This window comes from Papaver somniferum, unplaced genomic scaffold, assembly GCF_003573695.1.
Source record: "Papaver somniferum cultivar HN1 unplaced genomic scaffold, ASM357369v1 unplaced-scaffold_114, whole genome shotgun sequence".
Lineage (NCBI taxonomy): Eukaryota > Viridiplantae > Streptophyta > Magnoliopsida > Ranunculales > Papaveraceae > Papaver > Papaver somniferum.
Window position 1 is genome coordinate 4,135,021 of NW_020620381.1, and position 22,795 is coordinate 4,157,815.

Below are 22,795 nucleotides of genomic sequence, written 5' to 3' on the forward strand. Positions count from 1 at the left end.
GAACAATTAAAGAAATAAACATTCACAGCACATGTTCAAAGTATGTCGACATACTTACTATGTAAGTTCTCTTTCACACTTACAACCTTGAAACCGATTTGACACACTTCCAAAAAAGTTTAGAATTGGTCCATCTGACTTTCAAGAACTATGTGATTGATCAAACCAACATTCAATCACAATCATGGGTTTAACGGTTCTACCAAAACAAGTTTTGGTTCTACCTCCATGTGAGTACTGTGCATAGTCACACTAGCTTTCCAAAATTCGGTTGACTAGGTACTAGGATCGGTTCCCCACATATATATGGTATCTAACTTATATGTGTTGCACATGTCCATAAGATCCGTTCCCCTTTGCCTAAAAACGTGTTGCACATGTCCATAGGACCGGCTCACCTTTCTGCTATAAACCTCGTATTGTATTCCTTAATACCATGTCTATCTAGAGTTCAAATATGCTTCACAGTTTTGTTTTCAATATGCACGACTTTAAAGATACGTTAGGGAATGAAACAGTTCAAGTCAAATATCACTAACCTCAAGTGGAAGGATGATTGTTGTCGTTGTAGCTCCTTGCTTCTTTACATCTTCAAGACTTCGCAATACTTGTAATGTCTCATATCCTAATACTTTCAAGCTAACCTATACGAAGTTGATTCTAGTACATAATCAAGCGACTCTTAACATGAATTTTGATTCACTAAAATATGACAACCAAACTTGGCATACCAACGCTTGGTGGGTTCAAACGAGCAATGCTCTAACAAATCCGACTTAACATAATATAAACAACATTATTTTTATGATTCTTTTGTAAGGTTTAAAATTTTATTACTCTTAAAATTAGGACAAGTTTAGGGTTTGTTTCGTTTTCTAACCCTTTGTCTATGATAGAAATCTGTGTAGGGTTGTGTTTTCAAAAAGTGTCACCCTCATTGAAGAGAGGTCAACTGTGCTTTGATTACAAAATGGGTTTATTCCTATGGACTTACGGGTTACTTTTAATAATGGTTTTTTTAAATAATATCAGGTTACATATGGCGCTTAGGAACCGACCTCGGAATGTTTCTATATGAATCTCTTCAGGGACCTTGACTACAACTGGAAACTCGGCTACAGCAGGAAACTTGGCTGCAGCTAACACTAGCATCAGTATGAAAATTATCAAATATTATTTGACATATATGATTATAGCATATTAGTTGTGCTTTTTGTTAATATTGTTCGTTAATAACTACTTATATTTTTTTTTTGTAGAGAACACAAGTGGTGGACGTCCATCTTCACCCATGGATTGTTCAACTGATTATTCAATTCACCTTGAAGGTGAAGGTGAGATTTGTTTATAGAAGAGTTAATTTTACATGTTACATTTGAATGTTATCTACACAAGAACTTACCGATGAATTTTATCGTGTAATTTTACAGAAAGTGATGCTAATGTCGATCCTTTAACCACAGATACTGATGGTACATAATTTTTACTAAGTACTTGTATTTATTGAATAGGTTACTCGATGAATATTATACTGGCATCTATTTTTTTATAGGATCGACGAGGCATCGTGGACCTACAAGAATTTTGGGGATTGACAAACATGTGGATCATTATGGAAGAATAACCATAATCATCGAAGAAGAAGATGGAAAACCCACTGATGAAAACACGCAAAAACTTTCTAGTGAATGTAGATGTATAGTGAGCCAATTCGCTCCTTTACAAGTTCAGAAATGGAGCAAGATTCCAATGAACGACAGAAAAGCTTTGTTTCCCTACCTGTTGGTGAGTTATATTCGCATTCTATGAAGATTTTAACTTATTTTTCATTTTCTTCTTGGCTGCATAGAAAGAAATCTAGTGATTTATTTCTTTATTGATTTTTATTCCATGTAGAACAAATTTGACATCGACATCTCTGCGCCACATATCTGTAAGTTCCTGAATCACAATATGGGAAGAAGGTATGCAGACTACAGACATGATATTCACCTACAGTAACGAAAATCAAAAGGGCTTTTCACAAAAATAGGCCCGTTTTTTTGGTGCTTTTCATTTCTAGACCACTTTTTTTATTTATTGTTAGACTAGGCAAGTTTTGACCAAAAGTGATGGATGGAAAGTTAGCACCGTTAGGTGCACTTAAAAAGACCTAAAAGTCCTTTGAATCGGTTATTTCAACCCAACCAGCTACTATGACTCTTTATACGTCATCACCCAGTGCGTATGTGGCACTGCTTACGTGGCAAGGCCCACGTGGCACTCTTATCTTATTCTCCATAAATCATAAATGAACGTCTCCACAACAACATACTTCTGCTTCTCTTCATTTTCAGAACTGAAAAATGGGTGGTGGTATGAATGATAATGTAGCCTGCAACAATTTTATAATAAAATTTCTCCCATTTAAGAACTTGCATTGTCTTACAAAAGCATCCATTCATCAATTCACAAAAGATAACCAAAATGAAACATAAATAGTATCAACCATATTGTTCAGATCCAGTCACAGAACAAAAACAAAAGAGACAACCAACCCATCAGACTTTCATGTACTTCTTTGGTTTCTTCTTTCCCTTTGGATCTGCAACTGTGAAGGTGACTTTGTTGTTGACAGATCCAACATGTTGATTAGTATGATTGAAAGCAGGTTGAGAAGAATCCTTTCTCTTTCTCCCTTTTTGCAGCACCTTGTTTAGAAGATTCTGAATTGTTTTGGTTCTTCATTCCATCCTTAGCAGTAGTAGATGCACCTGCAGAAGCACTAACAACCGGTTTCTTTCTATTGTACTTCCTTTTTGGTGGTTCAGGGACATGAGTAGATGATGTTGAGCCATCAACACAGGTTCTAGGTTTTTCTCCCTTTGTATTCTTTCCAACCTCTCCACCAGCACAAGTTATTGCATAGTGACCATAAACTCCACACTTCTTACACTTTCTCATTTTCTTCACACTTCCAGCTTCATCATAAGAAGGAATCCTCTTCTTTCTTTGCCTTCCAGTTTTTCTTATGATAACAGGAGGATTAATGAACTCTACCAATATATTCTACACAAAGAGAGGAAGAAAGAGAAGATATTTGTTAAGATAGATATGAAACCCTTAAAGGTTGTGTATTATATAAAGCATGTATGAACCCTAAAAGAATCCAAGAATCTTTGTTATTATTAAATATTTATTGCACAATAATCAATATATTTTTCTTTAATAAAACTAGTGGTCTTACCCAATCAATTTCAGCTGACAGTGGTTCAAACTCTGGAGCATATGTCTTTTTGTAGTATTCCACACTGTATACAGGGTCACAGTAGCTACAACATGAAATCAAGGAAGCATATCCACAAATTATCAGTTTACAATCAAGCTTGAGCAAGGAAAAAACAAAGGGAATATAACAAATCAAAACATTGGAGTGAAAAGAGAGTGTGACTTACTCAACCCAGTTTGGTCTCAATGGTGTTAAAGCAACTATAGCATGTTGACAGAGAAATCCCCTCAGCTGCCACTGCAAACAACTAAAACTCTTTTTGGAAAGATCCACAACAAACACAACATCATGAATACTCCTGACCTCATACACCCTTCCCCTTACAGCTCCAGTTAACTCAAACAGATGATTTAAGTCCTGCATCTTTGTAATCAACTTCATTGCCTTTGGAACTATCTCACCATCCTGCCAGTTTTCACTTTCATTCCTCCTCTTGAAGAAAAGACCCATCACCAGTTTATTATACATTTGTGCAAGTGTAATGATTGGCTTATCTCTAAAGGGCTTGGCCATGTTTTTGAAAGACTCTGAGAAATTATTGTTGATGTGCTCACACTTGCTGTCATTTGAGAAATGAGACCTAGACCAGCTTTCAGGTTTTTGATCTATGAGATACAGTGCAGCTTTTTCATCCTCAACAAATAATTTATCCATGTGTTGCTAAAAACAAACATGACATAAATAATATCAAACTCATGTATGTAATACTTGAAATTACATTATATTGTTTTGAGAAATGAGCATACCTGATAGTGTCTCTTCTTGTAACATTTGGCAGCATTCCAGAAATGAACATGTAAGCTGTATGACTTGAAATACTTCTTGAAATTCTTCATCAAATGTATGTCAATTTATCAATAAGAAACAGTTAGTCATTGAACTTATATTATTAGGAAATATTAAGGATATAAAAGTTAACCTGAAACATAATCTGTGCTCATCCAAGCAGAAGTATTTGTCACAAGCTTCACTAATCCCCTTCTGCTTGTCTGATATAATGGTGAAATGCAAGTCTTGACCCAGTATAGCTTTCAAGTCTTTGAGAAAAATCTTCCAGTTCTCAATGGTTTCATTCCTACACACCATTATACCAAGAGGTATTAAACCATTCTGACCATCTAGACCTGTTGCAACCAGTAACACACCACCATACTTCCCATACAAATGGCAAGCATCCAATCCAATGATTTTCCTACATCCAGCCAAGAATCCTTCTATAGCAGGATTGAAGCAGAGTGTCATTGACAAGAATGTGTTGTCTGTGCTTCCATATGAGAAACTAGCTACACTGCCAGGCATTTTTTCCTGAAATTACAACAAAGTAATGTTAATGCCATATAATTTGTAATATTAAGACAAACATTAACAAACACACAACAAAACAATTAATGTTACCTTCACCATTTCACAGAATGCAGGAATTTTCTTGTACTACTCCTCATAGCTTCCATGAAGTTTCTGCAACACAATATTTCTTGCTCTCCGTGCTGTATGGTACTTAATGTTCACTTTCATTGTTTTGTTGAACTCATTTTCCAATGACTCAGGATCAGGGATTTTGTTTTTGCTACCTAGAGTCTCCAACCTATCCATGTACCAGTCAGCTACAAATTCTGGATTTGCACATCTGTTCTCCCCTTTAACATTTCCATTGCATGTGTGCTTCACATTCCAACTTCTCAGAGTAAATGTAGTTCCTTCACCCTTCAAAACTCTTCCATAAATGAACATAGGACACTTGGTATTCTCATGATGAATGCACTTCACCCTAATCTTGTAGTTGTTTGAATCTTTGAACTTGACCTGATGTCTATGCTTCACACAGTAGGCCCTCAAATGCTTCTTGAAAGCATTCTTGCTGAAAAACTTGCGTCCCTTCACTAGGTTGTAAGGATACACTTGTTCAAAAGTAATTCCCTCAGGGAACATCTCCTCATCTTCCTCATCCTTAAAATGTTGTGCATGCTCTTCTTCAAACTGTGTGTTATCATGAGGCTTTGAACATTTAGGATTTGAACAATTAGGCCCATCAGTCTTGTTGCTTTCTGATACTATAAGTTCAAGCCCATCATTCTTGTTGGTTTCTGATACAAATTCCCAAAAACAAATGACTCAGTTAGAGCCCTTCAAACAAGGGGAAAATGTGCATAACCAGTTATGCAGATGCATAACAAGTTATGCAGTACAAAAAAAAGTGCATAACTAGTTATGCAGTACAAACAAAATGTGCATAACTAGTTATGCAGTACAAAAAAAATGTGCATAACCAGTTATGCAGATGTATCAAAGGTTATGCTTATCATAAATCACTGCAGATGCAAAAAAAAATATGCATAACTAGTTATGCAGTACAAAAAAATGTGCATAACAAGTTATGCAGTACAAAAAAAATGTGCATAACCAGTTATGAAGATGCATCAAAGGTTATGCTTATCATAAATCACTCCAGATGCAAAAAAAATATGCATAACTAGTTATGCAGTACAAAAAAAATGTAGTTTTCACTTCAAACAAACATAACAAACAAACAAAGAATAAGAAAAACAAAAGACTACAAAACAAATGACAGCTTACCTTCTTCTTCTCTGTCAGATACCAAGTCCCCATAATGGTCCTCTACAAAACCACAGAGATAAGGGCATTAGTACTAAATAAATTAAAGGATTATACAATCAAACACATCAAAGTTTAAAAAGAGACAGAAGCAATCACATACCTTCCTTGTCATTCTCAACCTCCACCTCCCCAAAGTTTGGATCACCAGCATCACTATCAACATTATCATCATCACTTGCAGCATCATTATCAACATTATCACCATCACTTGCAGCATCATTATCAACATTATCACCATCACTTCTCTCACTTGCAGTACCATCTGAAAGATACCCATTCTCAACTTTTTGTAGAAACTTATTGTAACTCTTGATATCTTTCTCTTCACTGTTATTGTCATTCATCTTCAGGACATCCTCATCATCAGGGTTACATTCATCTTCTTCTACATTTTTCAAGTGCATGACATACTCATCACTTTTCTTGTACTCTTGGGCAACTGCAAACAAATCTTCCACCACTTCTTCCTGTGTTGTAGATTCAACCCAAAAGTCATGATTGAAATAATCATCTAATCTAGGTATCTCATTACCTTGTTCAGCTCCACTAGCCTCCAAAACATGATTACTCTCAGCTACACTTGCTTGTGTTTGTTGAGTAAACTGTGGAATATAAACATCTCCATCATCATTCTCAGCTACACTTGCTTGTGTTTGTTGAGTAAACTGTGGAACTGATACACCTCCATCATCAACATATTCATCAGAAACATCTTCTTCACTACCAGCTAAATCAACAAACACTTTAGTAGGATTCTTCTTCTTCATCCTTGGTATTCTTTGACTTCTTCTAACTGACTTGCCATGCCATCTCTTAGGTGATGAACCACTAGTAAAAACTGGTTTAGGTGGAGTCTTAGAGACTGGCTTCTTTGGAGTCACATTCTTTTTGGGTGTCATTTGTGGTGGAGGAGGCTGTGAATCTGCAGTAACCTGAGATACATCTATCTCACCATTCTCATCTAGTGGCATCACTTGCAAATAAAATGTAATCCAACCATGTTCATCTTCAATTGCATTTTTCCAGAAAAACCAAAATTCTACATCATTAATGATGTTTGATGGTAGGCATGGATCAACAAACCATAGAAGGTCCAATGTCTCCCTACTGGTTAATCTCAACATAGGACTAATCCTAGACTTTAACTGATTTATACCCATATCTTCTCTGGACAAACCCTTAAACTCAAAGCACATAGCAGTGTTGATTAGATCCTTCACCTTAATATTTCTGGTTGGAAATATGTCCTGTTGAACCTCTTTAACCACTTTAACCACTTGCTTTCTACAATTAAGAACAACAAAATATATATCAGACAAATTTATGGAAAACCCATCTCAGACAAATTCTAGAACCATAAAAATCCTAGAAATCAATTATCACACAAACCATAAAAAACCCTAGAAATCAATTTCAGTTAATCATTATCAGCAAAACCCAATTTTGAAATTAAGAAACCCTAGAAATTTATCAGTAGAACTTCATTATCAGCAGAACAAATTCGAACTTCATAAAAATTCTATAAACATAGAAAACCTTAGAAATTCGACAAACCCAAATAAATCAACCTTACAAACAAAACCCATAATAAGTTCATCACTGAAACGTTAAAATCAACCGAGAAACCTCAAAAAACAGATTAGTGTTTTTTGTTACCTCTCTGTAGAACGCTTCTTCCTTCTCGTCATCTTCACCAGCAAAAAATCTTCAATTTGTTCTTCGAATCTCAACTAACAAAACACTGTTTCACTGATTTATCTAAAAACCCTCTCTGAAGAACCCTCTCTGAAGAACAAAAGAGAAGAAGAAACTAAATGAATCGATTTCTCAATCCAAGAATCTTCTGTTATTCCTTACACCTTCCCGCGCTGTCGATAATAACAATGAAGAACTATCTTGGCCGTTCAATTCATCCTCGAGATTTCGTGTTACTTAGATTTGGCTCTCAGATAGAAACATGTGGAGATCTTATCGAGACAGGTGGACATCTAAACGTGTGTGACTGACACACACGTGTGAAGGAAATTTCAGTAATCTTACCACATGTATGAGATCTCCCTATATGATATTTCGGCGAGATATTGACAAGTCAACGCGATAAATTGACCGAGATGGTTAAAGTGGATGGAATCCGTTTAACTTGCCTAGTTTTGCAAGAAATAAAAAAAGTGGCCTAGAAATGAAAGTGAGGGTCCAGACGAGGCCTACTTATGCATATAATCCAAATCAAAATCACTGGCCAAAGCACAAGCAGAGTTCCCTAACCTCTCGCAAGAAGATTGGAATTATCTGTGTACTCAGCTTTTCAACACACCAGAATTTCAGGTATGATAGCTTTGATTAATTTTTTTAGTTGCTATTTTTTTGTTTGAATTTCTTTGTACTGTTTATTGATATTCCAGAGTGCAGACGTACTGGTTTTGTAATCAGTAGTTCTGTCCAGCTAAAGTCCGAGCATACTCTCTTTGGGAAGGCATAGTTGTGTTCTTTGGTTTGACATTTTTTTTAAATCTTCTAATTTGCAGAAATTATCTGCTCAGAATGCTCAAAGTCGGGCTTGTCTTCAATTCCTCCATCGGGGAGGATCTCGATCGTTTATTAGTCGTGGTCCTAAGCCGGTATACAGTTTTGTATACTTTTGCGTTTTTTATCAGTTGAACCTTGAGGTTTTTATGCATGTAGTAGTGTAATAGCTGGGTGTAAAGGTCCAGGATTATTTTATATTTCATTTGAGAATTTAGTTCTGTATTGATTGAGAACTTGAAGCCTTGCTAGTTCTTGCCGTTGAATGCTCTGATTTGAAATGGATTAGAAAAAAACCCCAGCTAAACCACCACAACAACTGCAAGAGCCGTCACTATAAGAATTGCAAGAACCATCACAAGAAGAACCAGAAGAACCACTAAAAAATAATCCAATCAAGTTATTCCATTACAAACACTGGAGTGAGAAGAAAGGGTGGATTAATGAAGTGGCAGAATCGAAATACGTACATTGAAAATAGATGAATTGCATGAATATAATTTGAAACTGATGCGTAATTATCTTGTACATCCGGGACTGACTTATTATTTTCATTCATGTAGGATGAAATGATGGCTCTCCTAGAGGAACAGGCTAACAAAGAAGAATCTGAGCGACTAACCAAGGCACAGATATGTGAACAAGTACTTGGATTCAGATCAGGATATGTCAAAGGGATAGGTTACGGACCAAATCCTAACAACTCTTCCTCCTCTGCGGCATTATTGAGGCACGAAAATGAAGAATTGCTCGCAAGGCTCAAGGAAAAAGACCTAATGATTGAGACACTTCAAGATCAGAAGGAACGCTTGGAGAAATTAGAGCAGAACAACAGTGTCTGGTCAAGATTGGAGGTATTGTTGCGTGCAAAAGGCATCGAAATACCCAGTAATGAGTAATGTCGGGTTATAGGTTGTTTTTCCGTTGCTTCTGTGTGAATCTTGTCTCCCTTTTTTTCAAACCTTTGTTGTAGGTATTAGAGAACTCTGTTAAATTGGAGCTGTTCTTTCTATGTTTATGTGAACAGTTGTTCTAGTTAATATGTTAAATGGATCCTTGTTGAAAATAAGTTTCTTTCAAATGTCTTGATTTATTTAAATTAAATCAATGCAAGGCCATCCTTGGGTACTTCTTTGTCGCCAAAAATCGTAGTTGGCGATAACAATAATGGTCGCTGAAATGAAAACATCCTACGACAACTTTTTGTTATGTCGCCAAATTGTTACATTTTCCAACCGTTTTTGTAATATCGCCAAATTGTTACATTCTCCGACCATTTTAAATAGGTTGCTGAATTTTTTGGCTGCAAAACTCAGATGTCGCTAAAATGAAATGTTTCCCGACGAGATATACAATCGCTGGTAATTTGTTTCAGATGTCGCAAAAAGATCTTATTTACCGACAAAATAAATTTAGTAGCAAATTCATTTTTTCTCTGCGATAAAATTATGGTCGCCGAAAGTTTCCTATCTGCGACAACTTTTCTCCAAGTCGGTAAAACTGTTTTTTCAGCTACCAAATAGATTTTTGTCGCTGGGAAAAATATAGCGACAAAATTGGAGTTTTGGTCGCTGTTTACATTCTGCGACCTACTATTAGCGACATTTATGCCGAAGAAATTAATTGGTCGGTAAAAGTGATTAGCGACGAAATCAGTGTATTCTGCGACGAGAGGATTCGTCACTGATGGCCATTTTTCTTGTAGTGTTTCATGGGAACTATAGCTAGTCCAAAATGTCAAAACATTCACCAGATCCATCAGTCACTTTAATGGTCCGCATTCTGCATGAATATTTTTCTAAATTTCATCTTGTTATTTTTTTTTTGTAATATGGAATTTTTACCATTTGCATCTTAGGATGCTCTCGATCCTGTTTTACCGAGGACTTTGTAAAATGAGTGATATGCTCTCTTACCTAAAAGCATAATGGGAAGGAGGGGGTTCTGCATCTGGTACTTTAGAAAACACTTATTGAGAGATATGCCGTTACTTAGCATTCGGTCAATCTTTTTCCCGTTGTCTCGTCCACTCAAACACAACGATGTATGTATGAGTCCTTTCAGAACGAAACATCATGTCACAACCAAAGTGCCTTTATGGTTATGTCAAAGTCTGTATGAGTTAATTTCCAACATTTCATCGTCGGAGTCAATATGAATTCAATAATCCAAATTAATAATACACTACACCATTTTAAGGTATTAGCAACCTACTATAGTTGTTGCTAAATGGGGTCGCAACAGGCTTTTGCCGTTGCTAAACACGGTATCGCAATTTTTAGCAACGACATAAGCTCTGTTGCTAATCTCGGTCAGCAACGGCAATTATCAACGGCTGTTGCCTTTGCTAATCTTTTACTAAATACAAGATTATCCTTACCCGGAACTAGATACTGTTGGTTCTGGTTCCAATTTATTGGTTCTGGTTCTACTTTAGCAACAAAGCACCGACTTTGCTAATTTTTTGCAACCTTAAAAAAAAAAGGTCAAGTCTATGTTTATTGACCTAGTTAAAATTTATTTCGCTCCATATCCCCCCCTGCAATTAACTAAAGATAGTTCTCTTGTTGTTATATTTCAACATGTACTGGTTCGTTAATATCATGGATGAAGTAAATAAATGAAAATTTTCTGACTCATTTAATCTTTTATGAGTTCTTCCACAAAAATTGGAATACATGTGATTTTATTTGAACGTATCTTTTAAAACTACTGACTCTTTAATAGTCGAGCAAGCGGATTACATCCCACAAAACATTCAAATTTGGGCAGAAAATATCAAATACACAATAATGGTGCTCAAGTACTTTTGAACTCCAAATAAATATATTTGAATCGAGTTGGTACAACCAATTGAACAAAAGATAAACATCATCCAACCATAGCCAATATCATTTCAAGAGAACAAAATAATAACAAGACCAAAATTCTTAATGCCCGAGATCAACAGTCATAGTTTAAATTGACCGTTTATATGATATGAACTTATCTTAAGGGGATAAAAAATATAGAATTCGGCATGTTCTTAAAAACAAGTAAATAAGCCTAACAAAAATTCAATGTAAAGACCCCGCATTAGGTACATACCTCACATTTTGGTTCTCACCGTATATACATAGGGCCGAAATAGCTTTAGTGGCGCACAGCCCTTACAGTTCTAGAACAGAACATGCTCGGTATAGGATGAAAACCCGGAACAGGACAGGCCAGGACCGCATCCAGGACAGGACCGCACCAGAGCAGGACAGGAACAGGATCGCCTCCAGGATAGGACCGCACCCAGAGCAGGACAGGGCATGACCGCACCCGGAGCAGGACAGAAATAGGACTGCACCCGGTGCAGAGGCTGGAACAGGACTGGGAACGCTTCCTCTTCTTTCCCCACTGACTGGTTTTCTTCCAGTTTCCGAGAAGACAAACATACTCGCCAAAATTATCTTCTTCCTCTACAACGGGTAGATCTTTACATATCCGATATACAAATAAAATATCATCTATGAAATGTAATCAGGGATCTTCACATACCCAATACAAATAAAATAATGTAATCACCCAATTGAAATTGATCATACATATAGATACATACGGAGAAATCAGTTCATAAACACTACGATCAAAATCAAATCAATTTCTAGCAAAGATTTAATTTAATAGGTAGTATGTACATATAGGATCACAATTGTATTATACCGAAATTAAAAACAAGGGAAGATAAAAAATAATATATATAGGGCAAAATAGATCCAACTTATCTGATTTGATTCCAGCGAGTTCCCCATTAGCTTGACGTTAATCCGTGTAGAAAAAAAATCAATCAATTCGATGTAGCTCCGCGGTATAGTATCGTGCATGATAACGTGATTGAGCAGAATCAAAGATGAAGAAAGGAGATGTAGAGATGAGTGGTTCTATTACATAGGTTACCACATATACATATCAAATGGATAAGTGGATGGACCGCAAATCCATAGGCTGTAGGCCCCGGTGATGATAATTTAAGCCTAATTTTTAGACTGATATAAACAGATCAGGAGCAGTTGTATAAAATGTCAGTGTTATCTTCAACTACAACTCAAAAATCCAACCTCCCATCACGAACAAAACTCATTGGATGTATCCAGATTAATTTATCTAGAGGAAACTGCATAATACAAGATATTGATGATGAAACTACAATCGAAGACTCAGTGAGCTTGCTTATTTCGATTCGATTTTTTATGCTGCAATAATCCTCAATGAATGGACAACAACACTACCAGTAAATACCTGCGATTGTGATTTCTGTGGAAAAAGTATTGACGGCAACATCATCGAAATATATCGCTGCATCAAATTTGCACCAACTCGATTCGATACCGATGCAAGCCTCGGTTTAATGCCGAGGGGAATCGGGGGTATAATAGAAAATACATCGAAAGAGTCCAAGGGCACAAAGGTAAACATACACGGGATAATAATAGAAGAGACAAAAGCTCTCTACTGTCAGTGTGATAAGGTGGGAAAAATATCCGACATCGAGTCAATCTGTAGGTTCAGGATCCAATCGACTCCGAAAACGATTCTACATCTGCTTGCTTCCACAACAACTTGTACATATGCCATTATCAGCTTCAGTATCAAATCAAGTCTCGAAATTTTTGCATTCAAAAAATTCTGGGCTATTCTCATGGGTAGTCTTTCAAGAAGCGCTAATCGTATTAGCCTTCGCCTTCTAACACTCTAAGTGTAGTGTATTTTACCGCACTTCTAACAATTAGATGACATCAGAATCAAGAAAAAGCCGGGTGCGTCATACAATCAGGCAGTATCATTCTCAATTACAGTCTTTACCTCTTAGGCTGTTAGGAGTCAAGAGCCATTATGATATTCTGAATATCTAAGTTTGGTTCCTTAATCAATAAATTCCATCTTTCAGGAAAAAAAAGAAAACAAAACAAAAAAAAAAAAGAGTGAAAGTACAGGCGGAGTTTCATGTGAAAAAATAAAGTACACGTGGATAATAAATGTAATTTACAGAGACGGGAATGTCCTTACTGCTCATGAACGGGATGATTTTAGGGTAAATCCGAAACAAAAAGTGTTTGTTCTATCCGATTTCTGAAATCTCCCGCCACTATTTTCTTAGGGTTTTCATCAATTAAGGATTACGATTCTCTTTTATATCCATAAGAAATCGATTGAGTATCCTATCCTTCTGTACAAATGCTAAACAAAATTATGAGCGAGTAGCTTCTTTTAGTGAAGAAAATGGAGAAGGAAAGCTGAAATCAGGTGTTGAGATTAGGTCAGTTGATGAAACAGAGAAGATGAAGGTATAATTTCATCAAACCTTATCTAATTTACTCTGTTTTGGTGTTATTGTTTGCTCTTATTTGATGTATTTGGGGATTTTTTTTTTTTACTTGATTTCAAGCCAGGGCTTTTCAATTAGTTGTTTTTGAAATTAGGTTTTTTAATTTAGGATAGCACCACTTCCAAATCCCTCTCTCTGTGTCTCCGCGACAAAATTATCGGAACTTTAGCAATTTCTGGTGGTATTAAATCATGTTTGATGAAACTGAAAACTAGGGAATCAGGTAGGTAATTCCAATTTCTGTTAATCTCTGCTCAAGGAAATGCACAATTCAGATTCATGTCTATGTTTGTGTTGTTGTGAGCTTTGCAGTTACTGGCCTAAGAAAATAGATGTAAAACCATTCTAGTTGTATGGCATTCTAATGGCAAAAAGTGGTGTGATTAGACGAATTTGCTTATTCGCATTGTTGTCCGTATACAAAGCTTTTTCAATTGAGAAATAAGGAAGATAAAGATCAAGATTGCTACTTCTCTATTGTTGAGTCTCCTACTGTTTTACAGAAGGGTTGCAATAGTTTTGCTCCAGATATATGAATTGAAATGCTTCACACAACCAACATTTTGCTGCTTTTGTTGGAAATATCATTCAACTTTCGAAGTGTAAAATAATCGCCAACTCCATGTAACCATGCTTCTCTATTTATTTGTTTAGAGTTTGTTGGGAAATTTGCCTAGTTATTGCTCGGATATCTGCTAAACTAGCAAGATCATGAACATAAAGGTGCGTGAGCGCAGGTACGAAATTTAGGTGTTGCAGATTGACATCCATCAAATTCATGACACAACGACCCGAACGAAACTAACGTTAGTGTAGGGGTACAAATATACCATATTGACTAGTAATAAATGTGTGAACGTGACATGCCGAGACAAGTTTAGGCTCTTTGAATAATCACTTGCAATCTTATCTTATTGTGTCATAAAGAATCTGAGAAGGATTCAAAAATTTAGATGTGGTTACTTGTGGAGAGTATCAAAATGGCTATCATGTCAGATATGGACAAAACCACCTAATAGTTAAAAATAATACTTCCTCAGAATGAACAGTATTCCGACCTTAGCTCAGTTGGTAGAGCGGAGGACTGTAGTAGTTTGCAGCTTAATCCTTAGGTCACTGGTTCGAATCCGGTAGGTCGGATTCTGTTTTTGATCTCAAACCGAAATTTGAATCCTTGTTATAGTTTTTCTTGATCCTGTTAACAACGTTGTTGGATTTTTTCTGGCCAGGGAAGTCAAGTGCGAAGCTGCTTACTAGCTAGTTTCCAAAGCAGCAGGTAGTTATAAAGATACTATTGGAAAAAACTAAAATGCTTTTGAATTTGAACTGCCAGAGACACCACCACAGTTCATTCATAAGTAGATGCCTTCCTTGGGTTGGGATGTATACCCCACCTGGTGAAGGAGACTATTTTTTGGTTTTTCACCATCCAAACCTGTGCAACTTCATCCCTATGTTTGTGCCTCCTCCTGTTTTACAGAAGGGTTGGGATGTTTTCGCTCCTGTGGAGCTAATTGAATGTTTCGGACAACCAAAATTGCTACTTTTTATTGGCAATATCATGCAACTTTCGAAGTGTAAGATACGGTCAACTCTGTGTAGCTGTACTAGTCTTTTTTGAGACCTCCATTGAAGTAATGTTTGTATGATTCTAGCTGATAGGCTTCTGTTGGGTTTCCTTTCTTAGTGAAGTTTTGTGTTGACTCTACCAATAACATCTGCCTTATATCAACTTCTTGTTTTTATTGTGATTCATTTACTCTGTTTCTTATTTAACCTTAAGGGTTTGGTCGTTCCCTACCTACTCACATATTTATACTTGTACTCTACTATGTTGCTCGGGAGAGTAAGCCAGAGGTACGGACTCAGATGTTCCTATTGCAATCTTTCGTACAAATACCTTCATCTACTCCTACCTTTCAAAATGGATTAGTGAAACAGTCGCGTTTGTTGACAATTTGGAAATCCTAACCGCTTTTATCAGGTATTAATTGTTTACGTTTTAGTAAGAATCGTGCAGTTATATCATATTTCCAGATATCCGAATCTTTTAACACAGTTTGAAAATTCTGGCCAACTGAAATAATGACTCAGCTGAAGTCACTACCCTTTAGGCCTTTACTTACATGTTTTATGCTTGTTGCGAGGTTCTTTGCGAGAAGGGTTTACTGCTTTCCGACAATGGTAGAAGCTGATAAAGAGGTAAGGGTTTCACATAACCATAACGCATATTATTTTAGATTATAGAAAAATTAGAAATGATGCTATATAGAACAATGGTACAGGTTTGTTTGTCGATCAAATCAACTATATTTATAAAATTTCCATGTAACCGTATTTCTCTTGTTATTTGTTTAGACTTTGTTATGTGATTTGCTTAAATATTGCTTGCTATTGCTCAGATGCGAAATTTAGGTTGCACATGGACATCCATGCAGAATCATGCCACGGAAACTAACCTTATCGTATGGGTACAGATGTACCATATATGGTTTAGTACTAGATGTGCCAGGCGGCCCCAGACCATGACTAACCTTGTAGGTAGTGTTGTTTGCAATCAGCCTCTTTGCTTTATCACTTGCAACGGTTATATGTCATTTTCAGAATAGTCACCTGGTAGAGCTATGTCCAAGTATGCATCCCACTCATGTCAGATATATAGACCTTAACACAAGAAGCAGAATGCTACTTAAGTGATTATATATGATAATTCCTTAAATTGAACAGTGTCCGACCTTAGCTCAGTTGGTAGAGCGGAGGACTGTAGTAGTTTGCAGCTTAATCCTTAGGTCACTGGTTCGAATCCGGTAGGTCGGAATCATTTTTTATCTCAAAACTCTTTAATCTAAGAGGAATTTTGATCCTAGTAATAGTTTTCCCTGATCCTGTTAGATTTCTTTTTTCTGGGGAAGTCAAGTGCAACTGGCTTGTTTCTAAAGCTGGCAGAGGTACTTTGGTTGTTACAAAAGTTCCAGCTAAGTTTATCTTTGTCGTATTCGCCAATTTCGCTTGTCAGTTCTCAAGGAGTCGGGATCAACCCAAATGGTTTGATAAATCATTGAAGAGCCAGTTAGGAAAAGAGTTGGGATGGGTTTTGCTCAAGTGAATGCTTCTTGCAACTAAAGTTTTGCTATACTTTTGTTGGAAATATCATGCAACTTTCGAAGTGTAAGAAAAGGCTACTCCAGGTAACTTGTACTTTTTTGTGCAATTTGCTTAGGTTTTGCTCAGACTTCTGCTAATCAAGCCAGATCATGAACGCAAAGGCGTAGGAACTGTGATATGAAATTTAGGTGTGCACGTGGAGAGCCATATAGATTTATGACACTACAACTGCAAAGAAACTAGCCTTATTGTATGGGTACAAATGTATTGCTTGGTACTGCAAGCCTTATAGGTAGTCTTCGTTAGAAAGCAGCCTCTTTTCTTTGAATTATGACCTGCAATTTTTTCAACTTGCATCTTAAAAAATATGAAAGGTATTCCAAGTCATAGATTTGGCTACTTCTGGGAGGGCTAAGTTCGATTATGCGTCTGACTCATGTCAGACATGGTTTTAGAGACAAGAGCGCCATCTAAGTGAGTAGATAAGATGATTCCTCGAAATGAACAACCTTTGCTTAGTTCCTAGAATGTAGGACTGTAGTAGTTTGCTGCTTAATTCTTGGTGTCCCTGGACTGGTTCGAATCCAGTAGGAATTAATCATTTTTTATCTTGAAACTCCGGTAGGTCGGAAACGTTTTTTCATCTTCAAACTCTTTAATCAGAAGGGAAGTTCTAATCCTGGTTATAGGCTTTCTGGATCCTGTTCTTGGATTTCTTTTTGCTGGGAAAGTCAACCACAAAGCTGCTTACTTGCTAGTGTATTAAGCAGGCAGGCAGTTGATTATAAAAAAGTTCCAGCGTATTTTATCTTTGCTGTTTTAAATGGGTGGACAAATTTAGACCCATATCCGTCCTCACTCATTTGAAGCTGATGGAACATAAAGTTCTTGGCTCAAATAAAATTCTTAGAATGACTAGTTTTGTTAAGCAAACACAAACCATGTTTTCTAATTTTCCATGGTATTCGCCAATTTTGCATGTCAGTTCTCCAGGGCCAATACTAAAGATATTTGTTGTCTCTACCAGTAACCTCTGCTTTATATCAACGTCTTGTTGTGATTGTGATTTATATACTCTTTTTTACCTTGTGGGTTCAATAACTAATGACCTACTCGCTCATTTACAATTACACTTGTTTATGTTGCTCGGAAGATGAATACTGGAGGTGCATGCTGACTCAGGGGTTCGTATTGGAATCCTTCCTACAAGTGAAACAATCATCTATCCTAACCTTTCAAAATGGATTAGTGAAACAGTGGTGCAATGCTGTGTGTTGACAATTTGGCAATCCTATTCTCTTCTGACATTTTAATGATAATGTTTATGTACGCAGATCTGAGTCTTTTAGAACACAGTTAGAAATAGTATCCAACCTTATGCTTACATGTTTGATGCTTGTAGGAATCCTGAGGTTCCTTTGCGAGAAGGGCATCCAGATTTTCCAACAACAGAAAGTGCCGAAGAGGTAAGGGTTTCACATAACCAGAATTCTGTTATTTCCTTGTTTTCTCCTCTCTTTCTTGTTTACTTCTTTATCAAGTACTAATTGTTTACCTTTTAATGAGAATTGTGGACATATTTATTTCCGCATATCCGAGTCTTTTAACACACTTAGATATTTTTGGCCAACCGAACCGAAATAATGACTCAGCTGAAGTTTTGCACTACCCTTTACTTAGTTTTATGCTTGTTGTGAGGTTCTTTTGCGAGAATGCTATACACCATGCCACAGAAACTAACCTTATGAGTACAAATATACAGTATTTTGCTTAGTACTGCACGAGCCAGGAATGACATGCCTTATAGGTAGTATTGTTTGAAATCAGCCTCTTTGAATAATCAGTTGCAACAGTTATATGTCATTTTCAGAATAGTCACTTCTGGTTGAGCTATGTCTGAGTATGCATCCCACTCATGTCAGTTATGTAACTCTAGAGACACGAAGCATAACGCCACATAAGTGATAATATATATAATTCCTCAGATTGAACAGTGCCCGACCTTAGCTCAGTTGGTAGAGCGGAGGACTGTAGTAGTTTGCAGCTTAATCCTTAGGTCACTGGTTCGAATCCGGTAGGTCGGAATCATTTTTTATCTCAAAACTCTTTAATCAGAAGGTAAATTTTGATCCGCCAAAGGTAGTTTGGTTTATACAGAAATTTTGCTTGCCGGTTCTCAACTTATCAATTATCATGGTTTAACAAATGAAGTGAAGAGCCAGTTCATAATTCAGATTCCTTTTTGTTCTTTTCATGTTTATGTTTGTGCTTGTGTGAGTTTTGCATTTACTGGCCTGAGAAAATAAATGTAAAACAATTTCAAATCGCCATGGCCCGATAATATTAGATGGGATTGGACCAATTTGCTTGTTCACATTGCTTGTTTCACCATACTTGATTTAGAAACAAGGAAAGTGAAGATCAAAATTGCGACTTCCCTATGTTTGAGTCTACTAGTGTTTTACAGAAGGGTTGTGATGGTTTTGCTTAAGTGGTGAATGCTTACAACTTAAGTTTCCCTATACTTTTGTTGCAAATATCATGCAACTTTTGTTAGTATACACTTTATTGCTTAGATTTTGCTCGGACATCAGGTAATCAAGCCAGATCATGAACGCGAAGGCGCTGCAATGTGAAATTTAGGTTTGCACATGGAGAGCCATACAGATTCATGATACTGCGACTGCAAAGAAATGAACCTTACTGGATGTGTTCATTTGAAATCATTCTCTTTGAATGATCACCTGCATATATTTCAGATTGCATCGTTGAGAGTATTGATATAGGATGCAACAGCGTCTGACTCATGCCAGAGATGGTTTTAGAGACAACAGCAGAGCCCCATCTAAGTGTATATGTAAGATAATTTCTCAAAAGAGAGAAATTCCGACCTTAGCTCAGTTGGTAGAGCGGAGGACTGTAGTAGTTTGCAGCTTAATCCTTAGGTCACTGGTTCGAATCCGGTAGGTCGGAATAATTATTTAATATTTTTTTTTTTTCCCTTGTTAAACCTCTTAATGAGCATGGAAATGTTAATCCTAGTTGTAGTCTTTCTGGATCCTGTTCTTGGATATCTTTTTCCGGGGGAAGTCTTCATCCTAGTGTGTGGAGAAATATAGGCCCATATCCGTCCCCGCTCATTTGAAGCTGACTAGTTTTGTTAAGCAAACACAAACCATGTTATCTAGTTTTTCATGGTATTCGCCAATTTTGCATATCGGTTCTCCAGGGTCAATACAAAAGACTATTTGTTGTCTCTCTACGAGTAACCTCTGCTTTATATCAACGTCTAGTTGCGACTGATTTATTTACTCTTTTTTACCTCATGGGTTCCTTAATTACTGACCTACTCTCATTCTAAATTATATGCAGCCTAATAATGACACACCTTAAGTTTTGAACCACCCTTCGCTTACATGTTTGACGCTTGTAGGAATCATGAGGTTCATTCGCAAGAAGGGCATCCGGATTTAACAGAAGAAGCCGCTGAAGAGGTAAGGGTTTCACATAACCAGAATTCTGCATTATATCCTTGTTTTCTCCTTTCTCTTCCTTGTTTACTTCTTTGAGTAGCTTTCTTTTGTAATGCGATAATGGGTTCAGACGATGAGTACTCGAGTTCTAACAGTGACAGTGATGTAGAAGAGACACTGGATGATGACGATGTCGGGGAATTTGAATTTTCTGATGATGATTTAGATATACCCGATGATGTAGAAGATACACTTGATTTTGATAATGATCGTCAGGATAAAATATATACTGTACTGACAGAGAAAGAAATACGTAACCGACAGGAAGAAGATATTACACACACATTTGTGGGGCTTTCCATTACAAGAGCATTAGCAACCATCTTGCTTGGGCACTACAACTGGTATGTTAATGAAGCGATGGACGCATGGATCGTGAACGAAGAAAAAGTTCGCAAGGATGTTGGGTTGTGAGAGAACCAGTTAGTTCCAATTCAATCCGCGGAGAATACAATCCAGTGTCCGATCTGCTCTGACGAGTTCCGTCGTGATGGTATGTCTGCTACTACTTGTGGTCATGTCTTTTGTAATTTATGTTGGACACAGCATCTTAGCATAAAGATTAATGAAGGACCTGGATGTTTAAAGATGCGATGTCCTGAACCATCTTGTGCTGTTTCTGTTGGTCAAGACATGATTAACGAATGGGTTTCTGATAAAGATAAGGACAAGTATTATTCTTACCTTTTAAGATCTTACGTTGAAGATCAGAGAACTATCAAATGGTGCCCCAGTCCAGGCTGCGAGTATGCTGTTGACTTCCTTCCTGATGGTTCAAGCTACAATGTTGTTTGCAATAGCGAACATAGATTTTGCTGGAATTGTCTTGACGATGCACATCGTCCGGTTGACTGCGACACTGCGGGGAAGTGGGCAATGCAGAATAGTAATGAATCTGAAAACGTGACTTGGATATTAGGCAACTCAAAATCCTGTCCAAAGTGCAAACGACCAATTCAGAAATACGAAGGGTGTATGCATATGACATGCTTTTGCGGATTTGAGTTCTGCTGGCTCTGCCTTGGTAAATGGTCAACTCATGATGAGGATACAGGTGATTATTATTCGTGCAATGTCTATGAAAAAGCTAAAGCAGAGGGAGCATATGATGAGGAAGAAGAAATAAAGAAAAAGGCTAAAGATTACTTGGATAAATATTCATTTTTCCATGAAAGATTTGTTAAAAACCAGAAGTGAAGGCTAAAGGCAATTGAAAGCTTGAAGAAAATGCTATCCGAGGATTTAGCAAAGCTTGGCTACAGATATAACAAGCCTGATGCCCAGTTTAAGTTTATTATAGATGCTTGGCGACAGATCATCGAATGCAGGCGTGTTCTAAAGTGGACGTGTGTCTATGGATATTACATACCTGAAAGTGACTGCGCAAAGAAAAACTTGTTTGGGTATTTGCAAGGGGAAGCTGAGTCTCGGTTGGAAAGGCTCCATCAATGTGCAGAACAGGAACTAAAATCATATCTCAAGGAAAATAATGTAACCAAAGACTTCAATCTGGAAAATGATGCACTCAATCCTTTCCGTATAAAGCTACTTCAACTGACCAAAGCTACCGGGACTTACTTTGAAAAACCTAGTTCGTGCTCTAGAGAATGGTCTTTCAGATGTAGACTCACATTATGATGAGTGTGGCAAGACAAAATAGTCACAATTTTTTTTTTTTTGGAGGAAGAAAGCAAAGGAACGGGGTAAAATTATGAGTTTTAGTTCAATATCCTATTTTCTTTATTTTTTTCCTATGGATACATGGTGTTATCCAAGCATAGATAGTGTTTGACCTTTTTCGGTTGAAATACCAGCTATGACTGCATTTTCAAGTTACAGAAGAATTCAAAGTATTACTACAACAGATAATGAAATTTATTGTTGTTTCCACAGTTCAAAGCACTGATACAACGTTTTGGCAGTCCTCCAAATACAATGTTTGTACTCTTTTACTCTTTGTCCAAAATGCCGCCTCTAATAACGCTTTAGCTTCAGCTTGTTCAAGGTTTACTGTATTAGCTTCAGCTTCTTGTTTTAGGGATGACAATGGGTACCCAATTACCCGGAACCGAACCGGACCCAAACAAAACGGATCCGGTTCCGGGTAGTAATATTAGCCCCATTAGTAGATTTGGTAGCCGACGGATGGACCCGATTAGGAACCGATTATATAGTCGGGTATACCCGACGGATACCCAGCTATATGATTACGAGGTTTGCTCGATGATTTAGGTGCGGTGCAGGAACATCTGTTTGTGCATTGTGATAGTCTTGGTGCAATTTGCTCGGCTAACAATCAAGTGCTTCATGCCAAAAGACATTCTACTTGTGAAGATGTAGATGTTCGATTTCACTTTGATAGAAAAATTCTGGAAGAAAAGACATTCTGCTTGTGAA

At 37.0% G+C, this 22,795-nt stretch overlaps 1 protein-coding gene, 4 non-coding genes and 1 pseudogene across 5 annotated transcripts; 5 read left to right on the forward strand and 1 right to left on the reverse strand.

The window, feature by feature from the left end:
- Positions 1-2,631: 2,631 nt before the first annotated feature.
- Positions 2,632-4,672, reverse strand: LOC113328868. The gene is made up of 6 exons (XM_026575862.1): positions 4,664-4,672; positions 4,188-4,573; positions 4,015-4,069; positions 3,435-3,928; positions 3,227-3,311; positions 2,632-2,934 (listed from the first exon to the last, which is right to left on the reverse strand). Exons 1-6 carry the CDS (start codon positions 4,670-4,672, stop codon positions 2,632-2,634), a joined length of 1,332 nt encoding a protein of 443 aa, XP_026431647.1.
- A 9,100-nt stretch (positions 4,673-13,772) lies between these two features.
- Positions 13,773-22,058, forward strand: LOC113328869 (annotated as a pseudogene).
- On the forward strand, positions 14,814-14,900 carry TRNAY-GUA. Its single transcript is given in 2 exon segments — positions 14,814-14,850; positions 14,865-14,900. It is a non-coding gene; the product is annotated as a tRNA-Tyr (tRNA).
- On the forward strand, positions 16,491-16,577 carry TRNAY-GUA. The gene is given in 2 exon segments: positions 16,491-16,527; positions 16,542-16,577. It is a non-coding gene; the product is annotated as a tRNA-Tyr (tRNA).
- TRNAY-GUA lies at positions 18,863-18,949 on the forward strand. The gene is given in 2 exon segments: positions 18,863-18,899; positions 18,914-18,949. It is a non-coding gene; the product is annotated as a tRNA-Tyr (tRNA).
- Positions 19,752-19,838, forward strand: TRNAY-GUA. The gene is given in 2 exon segments: positions 19,752-19,788; positions 19,803-19,838. It is a non-coding gene; the product is annotated as a tRNA-Tyr (tRNA).
- Positions 22,059-22,795: the final 737 nt, after the last annotated feature.

Coding starts and splice junctions, on each gene's coding strand:
- LOC113328868 (XM_026575862.1), bottom strand. Junction 4,070..4,187: donor GAGCACAGATTATGTTTCAG/GTTAACTTTTAT, acceptor CAAGTCATACAG/CTTACATGTTCATTTCTGGA. Junction 3,312..3,434: donor TTGAGACCAAACTGGGTTGA/GTAAGTCACACT, acceptor TTCATGTTGTAG/CTACTGTGACCCTGTATACA.